We start from the raw sequence: 6,123 nt of genomic DNA on the forward strand, positions 1-6,123 counted from the left end.
TGAAAGTAGAGTCATCTAGCAGCCTTGGTATTGCCAAAGCTTGAACTATCTGCAGGCTGGCCCCGGGGAAAAGCATAGACAGAAGAAACAGCCCCCTGACCCACAACCCCCACTCTCAGCCCCTGCCTTGAGGAGTGAGAGAAGAAATAGCACCTGTTTCTCAACTGGTGCTTGGTGGGCCAAATGTGTCATAACACAGGAGAGTGTTCTGGAAATCACAATTTTGTACCCTTTTTAGAAACTCCCCTACACTGAGATATAGCTCCTTCCCAGACTGGCTATGGGCCACATTGTGACATCACATGACAAACAAAGAGGGTGATGACTTCAGCAGATGGTTGCCCCACTACTGACGCTAGAACTCAGTGGCCAGTATTAGTGGGACACGTCTAGTGGAAGCTCACACTGGATTGTCTTGTGGGATGTTTCGTGTTCTGCAATTCATAGTGGGCCTGATAATCAGTCATAGTGTGGGTGAGCACTGTGCCAACAGGCTGAGCCTCCTTGCTGGGCATGAGCCAGGAGAAGAGATCCAACCTAATTCTTCATCTGAGCCAAGGGCATATCCAAGAAGAGGTTCCGGGAGGCGAGGCAATCGTGGCAGGGCACGGCATGCAGCCTCCCAAGGAAGACTCCAATCTGAACGGCAACCTACAGCAAATGAAGAGCGTGGCACCGACCTCCTGAATCTGCCCTTTCACAGGAAGCTGTGGATCATCGTGCATAACAAGGCCTTCAAGTCTGTGAATTGGAGTGAAGAAGGAGACACCATCACTATTCAGATAAACCTGTTTAAAAGAGAGGTCCTTCACCGCAGGGGCGCAAGGAAGATTTTTAAGACAAACACCTTGAAGAATTTTATTCGCCAGCTCAACTTCTACGGATTCAAAAACATTCGCCCAAAGGATTCTGCGCGCAGCTCTGGAGAAAACAAGAAAATGATGGTAAAGTACAAACTTGTTCTTTGTCTCCCACGTTTGGTGACGAGAACATCTTCCTTTCTGCACACCCCATGAATCATGTGTTTCAAGCTCTTCATTTAGCAGAGGATGTTGTTTACTGAAGGGTAAAAGTAAAAGACCTTGACAGTGAACTCTGGACTGCCCCTTAGATGCCAGCAGTCAGGAAGGCGGGCAGGCGGGCAGGCGGGCAGGCGGGCAGGCGGGCGGGCGGGCGGGCGGGCGGGCGGGCGGGCGGGCGGGCGGGTAGGAAGGCAGGCAGTTAGTGTCACATACATGTGTCACCACCTTTACCTTGGAGTCATTTCTCTGTACTGGGGTCCCACTGCCGCACATAGCACCTCTCAAGAGCCACTTCAGTCATTTCCTCATAAAGACCAGTAGAATGTGGTGGGTCAGTGTAGCCGCATTTCAAACTGGCTAACCTAGTCTATTTTGTTTTAGATCTATGGCAACGTCAACTTCCAGAGAGACAAGCCAGAGCTCCTGGAGAATATTGTGAGCAGCAAATCAACTGATGCAAGTGCGGTAAGGAAGGCACGATCTCCAATCACAAGTGCAGGCCCAAGCCCAAAGAAGAACGATAGACCTTCCTCTCAGTTACATAAGTCCAAGGGAGATGGCAAGAGGTCCCATCAGGGGGCTGCCACAGGGCCTTCTAATACACGCAAAAATAGCAACATCCCTGTAAGTGCCCGAGACAGCTGCCCACCTCAGGAGACAAGTCGTCTGCGTAGAAAGTTCGCATCTGATAATGACACAGTTTCTCCGTCCACTCCTGTGAACACGGAAGAGGCTGGGTATGCACGCAGAAGCTCCTTAGGGTACCTCATATATGGGTTTTTGAGGTCTGTGTACAACATTTGTTATTCCATCCTGAAAGTCGCCATTTCAGAGATTTTCCTAAGTGAGTACATTGAGGAGGAAATGGAGGCAGAGGAAGAAGAGGAAGGTGAGGAACAAGCCTCGGGGAACACATGCATTATCTGTGCACTGCTAAAAACAAATATAGTTTGTGAACTCAGGAATTGAAGACTAAGAAAAAGTCATTGTTTTTCCGGAAATGAACCAATTTTAGTTCTTACCAAAAACAAATCTTGTGATGGTAAATAAACATCTTAAACTTGGCCCTGGAGTCTGTGTGCTATGCTATCTAACACTCTGCACTATTCCAAAGGCCTCACATCCACACACCTTTGGGTCAGCTTTGCCCTTTCATGGACAGCAGCAGCATTTTAATGCCCTCAGGAAACTGGGTGCAGAAGGGTGTGGCTACAGACCTGATGGTGTCACCTCACACTACTCAGGTATCTGGGAGCAGGAGATGCCATTCTCCTGGGTCCCCACCCCCAGCATATGTTGCCAGTAAATTTCTGAGCATCAGCTGAGGGTCACTACCAAGCATCCCTAAGCCGTGTATGAACACTCCTCAAACTAGCTGCCTGTCTGCTAAGTGATAGACACTGCTGTACCCTGGCCCCTGAGATGCAGGCTGGTCCTCTCAGCACTTGCCCATGGGAAAGGGCCTGACATATAAGGAGGACAGACATTAAAACTTTGCAAAAGAAAAAGGAATCAGAGCTAGAGTTAAGATTTTTAAGGTGAAAAATGTTTGCTCTGTATATCCTTCATGAGCCAAGACACACCTTCCACACAGTAAAGCCCCTGTTAAAAGATACAGCACCCCATCTCCTGTTCATGCCCCTGTGCCTGTCCTTCCACCTTTACACCATGCCTTTTTGTCTGACCTCCTTGTTGTCTCCTCTGGAGACTAGAAAGGATGCCTTGCCCTCCCTGGGACACTGAATACTATTGCTCCCTGTAGAGGTTTCCTGCCTCTGCTATAACTCACAGTTATACCACTGGAAAGCCATGGTACCGGGTCAGGGATGTAATTTCAGAAACCTGTCTAGACTGATATGGTATACCTGGTCATCTCTTCCCAGAAGCCCACCCATTCTGCATCTCAGTGATCAGGAAGTAGTCTTTGACTGGGCATGTATACAGCTGAAATAGGTTTTGACGGAGTGTCTTATTATCACCTGGGAACTGAGTATACAAGCAGATGGAGGTGCCTCTTTATGTGATCAGACCCCAATGCCCCCTGATGTGAGCTGTGTAGCAACCACCTACTGAACCTCAATTCCTAAAAACACTACCATCTTTGTTTTCCTGGTGGGCATGCCAGCTCCAATTTGAAGAGAAAGCATATTTCATCATGCTTTCATTGTGTCCTGTCTGGAACCTGCCCCATGGGAAGTTGCTGGCTGTCAGAGTGACTAATGCAGCTGTTCTGGTGTTCTGGTAAGAAGGGTCATGAGGAGCATAGTCAGACTCACAGGTGAGGAATCATCTGAAGGAGAAAATTGTCAGCTTCCCATAGGATGAATGCAGAGAGCAGTAAGGGAAACTGCCATTGCCTGAAAATACTGGGCATTTTCTGTTAGTTTTTCCATGATACTTTCGGATGAGGTGGATAATTTTGGAATTAAAAGTCTCTGCTCAAATCCAGGCATGGTAGTGAATGCCTGTAATTCCCGCAATTGAGAAGGATAAGCAGAAGGATCAGAAGGTCGAGGCTAGCCTGGTCCACATAGCCTTGTACAGATGACATCCTGTTCCAAAATCAAACAAACAAAAAATTACAAAGCATACGCTACAGAACTCAGAGAAGGTCAAGGCATGTCTTGTCTCAGAAACAGTGCTAGGAGCTGTTGCCTCACAAACTGTAACAGTTGCTTTTTGAAGAATATTATGTAACAATTTGTGTTAGAGTCCCAGTTCCCAGGCATACCTTCTGCTTTCCTATCTGGGAAAAAGGTGACAAGTAACAATTGAGGAGTTGTTAGGAGGAAGCATGAGTCATTTTCTTATGATATGTTTGTCATATTCGAGCATTTGAACCCCTGGGGATGGGAATTGAACTCAGGTTCTCTGGAAGAGCAACCATGGCTCTTAACCACTGAGCCATCTCTCCAGTGCCTAATCCAGGCATTTGAGAACAGTATACTTGACATGTATTCACTGTCCCCTCAACAGCAGATGTGGCAGCCTTATTTTCCCATGGAACAATGAGATGAAAGCCCTATGGATCCTGGTAAGCTTGAGAGAGAAGGTCCCTACTAAATCGTATGGAAATGTATGTGCCTTAGGTGCTTCCATAATGTAGAAGAAAGCATGTCAATCTCATAACTGTATGCACTCAAAGAATATTTTCTTGTGTTGAGGCTTCAAATTTCAGTTGGTGTTCCTCTGTTAACCTCACCTAATAGGCAACTACTTAAAGTTGGGATTATTTAAGCATTTTAGGTGCAAAAAAGTAGTTTATTCTAGTTGTAAAACAGCTAGAATATAAATATTATAATTGTCTCTTTCAGATTTCAATCCCTTCCTCTAAGATCACAGTGGTTAATGTGATATTTATTACTTTAGACCTTATTTTTGCCATTTTCATACAACTTTTTCTATAAAAATATATGTCATTTTAACATAGATTGATCTTTAACTTGCCTTCAACACTTAATAAAATGAATGCACCTCTTCCTATAATAGCATTTGTAGGTCTATCTCAGTTTTGTCACCATATTGTGAAATTCTAAAGCGTTCATGGTACTGTTTTCTTTTACTGTGTAGTGGTTGTATCTATCTATCTGTCTATCTATCTATCTATCTATCTATCTATCTATCTAATCCATACCAGTATCCCCTAACTTCTCTCCTCGTGGTCCTAACCTCCACCTCCCCTTTTCCACAACCCCCATTCACTCCTCCTTCACTTCTCTTCAGAAAAGGGCAAGACTCCCATGGGTATCAAGCAGACATGGTATATCAAGTTGCAGTAAGACTAGGAATCTTCTCTTCTAGTAAGGTTAGATGAGGAAACCCAGTAGAAAGAAAGGGTTCATGTGCCAAAATTAGTAAAACCATCTCATACAGGTGGACAAGGAGGTTGTTTACGCTTTCCATTAGAACTGATATGCACACTATTAATATGTATTATTGTGTAAATATGCATCCCTTATAATAAGAAGATAACAAGGACATTGACCTAAAGTAAAAGTTTATAAATTTTTATATTCTTATAAAATTATAGATGGTTTTCTTATTTTATTAAATTTTTATTTTTTTATATTAATTACAGTTTATTCAATTAGTATCCCAGCTGTAACCCCTCCCTCATTCTCTCCCAATCTCACCTTCCCTTCTTCATCTTCCCCCATACCCCTCTCAAAGTCCACTGATAAGGGAGGTCCTCCTCCCCTTCCATCTGACCCTAGCTTATCAGGTATCTTCAGGACTGGCTGCATTGTCCTCCACTGTGCAAGGCTGCTCCACTCAGGGGGAGGTGATCAAAGAGCCAACCACAGAGTTCATGTGAGAGACAGTCCCTGTTCCCCTTTTTAGGGAACCAACTTGAGCACAGAGCTGCCACAGGCTAAATTTGACCAGGGGTTATAGGTTAAATCCATGAATGGTCCTTGGTTAGAGTATCAGTCTCAGAAAACACCACTGGGCCCATATTTTTTGGTCCTCTTGTTCACTTGTGAAGCTCCTGTCCTCTCCAGGTCTTACAATCTCCCCATTCTTTCATAATGTTCTCTGCATTCTGCCCAAAGTTTGGTTATGAGTCTCAGCATCTGCTTTGATACACTGCTGAGTAGAGTCTTTCAAAGGCCCCTTTGCAAGGATCCTGTCCTGTTTCCTGTTTTCTCCTTCTTCCAATGTCCATCTCATTTGCCTGTCTGAGTGAGGATTGATCATCCTACCCAGGGTCCTCCTTCTTGCTTAGCTTCTTTAGGTGTACAGATTTTTGTATGTTTATCCTATATCACAAGGCTAATATCCAGTTACAAGTCAGTATATACGGTGTGTGTCTTTCTGCTTCTGGGATACCTCACTCAGAATGATCTTTTCTAGGTCTCACCATTTGCCTGCAAATTTCATGATTTCCTCGTTTTTAATTGCTGAGGAGTATTCCATTGTGTTAATGTACCACAATTTCTGTATCCATTCCTACATTGAGGGACATCTGGGTTGTTTCCAGGTTCTGGCTATTATGAATAAAGCTGCTAGAAACATGGTTGATCAAATGTCCGTGTTGTACTTGAACAATATTGGATGTATGCCTAGGAGTGGTATAGCTGGATCTTGAGGAAGCACTATT

At 44.5% G+C, this 6,123-nt stretch overlaps 1 protein-coding gene across 1 annotated transcript; it reads left to right on the forward strand.

The window, feature by feature from the left end:
• Nucleotides 1-422: 422 nt before the first annotated feature.
• On the forward strand, nucleotides 423-4,801 carry LOC132651524 (heat shock transcription factor, X-linked member 3-like). Its single transcript, XM_060376777.1, has 3 exons — nucleotides 423-944; nucleotides 1,404-1,911; nucleotides 4,746-4,801. The coding sequence occupies exons 1-3, from the start codon at nucleotides 423-425 to the stop codon at nucleotides 4,799-4,801; spliced, it is 1,086 nt and encodes a 361-aa protein (XP_060232760.1).
• Nucleotides 4,802-6,123: the final 1,322 nt, after the last annotated feature.

Source organism: Meriones unguiculatus, assembly GCF_030254825.1.
Source record: "Meriones unguiculatus strain TT.TT164.6M chromosome X unlocalized genomic scaffold, Bangor_MerUng_6.1 ChrX_unordered_Scaffold_30, whole genome shotgun sequence".
In the NCBI taxonomy this organism is placed as follows: Eukaryota; Metazoa; Chordata; class Mammalia; order Rodentia; family Muridae; genus Meriones; species Meriones unguiculatus.

What these genes read in the sequence shown, in the direction of transcription:
- LOC132651524 (XM_060376777.1), top strand. Translation starts at nt 423, where the DNA reads ATGTTTCGTGTTCTGCAATTCATAGTGGGCCTGATAATCAGTCATAGT. An exon ending in GAGAAAACAAGAAAATGATG is followed by an intron (nt 945 to 1,403) that starts GTAAAGTACAAA and finishes ATTTTGTTTTAG; the next exon opens with ATCTATGGCAACGTCAACTT. An exon ending in GGCAGAGGAAGAAGAGGAAG is followed by an intron (nt 1,912 to 4,745) that starts GTGAGGAACAAG and finishes ACTTCTCTTCAG; the next exon opens with AAAAGGGCAAGACTCCCATG.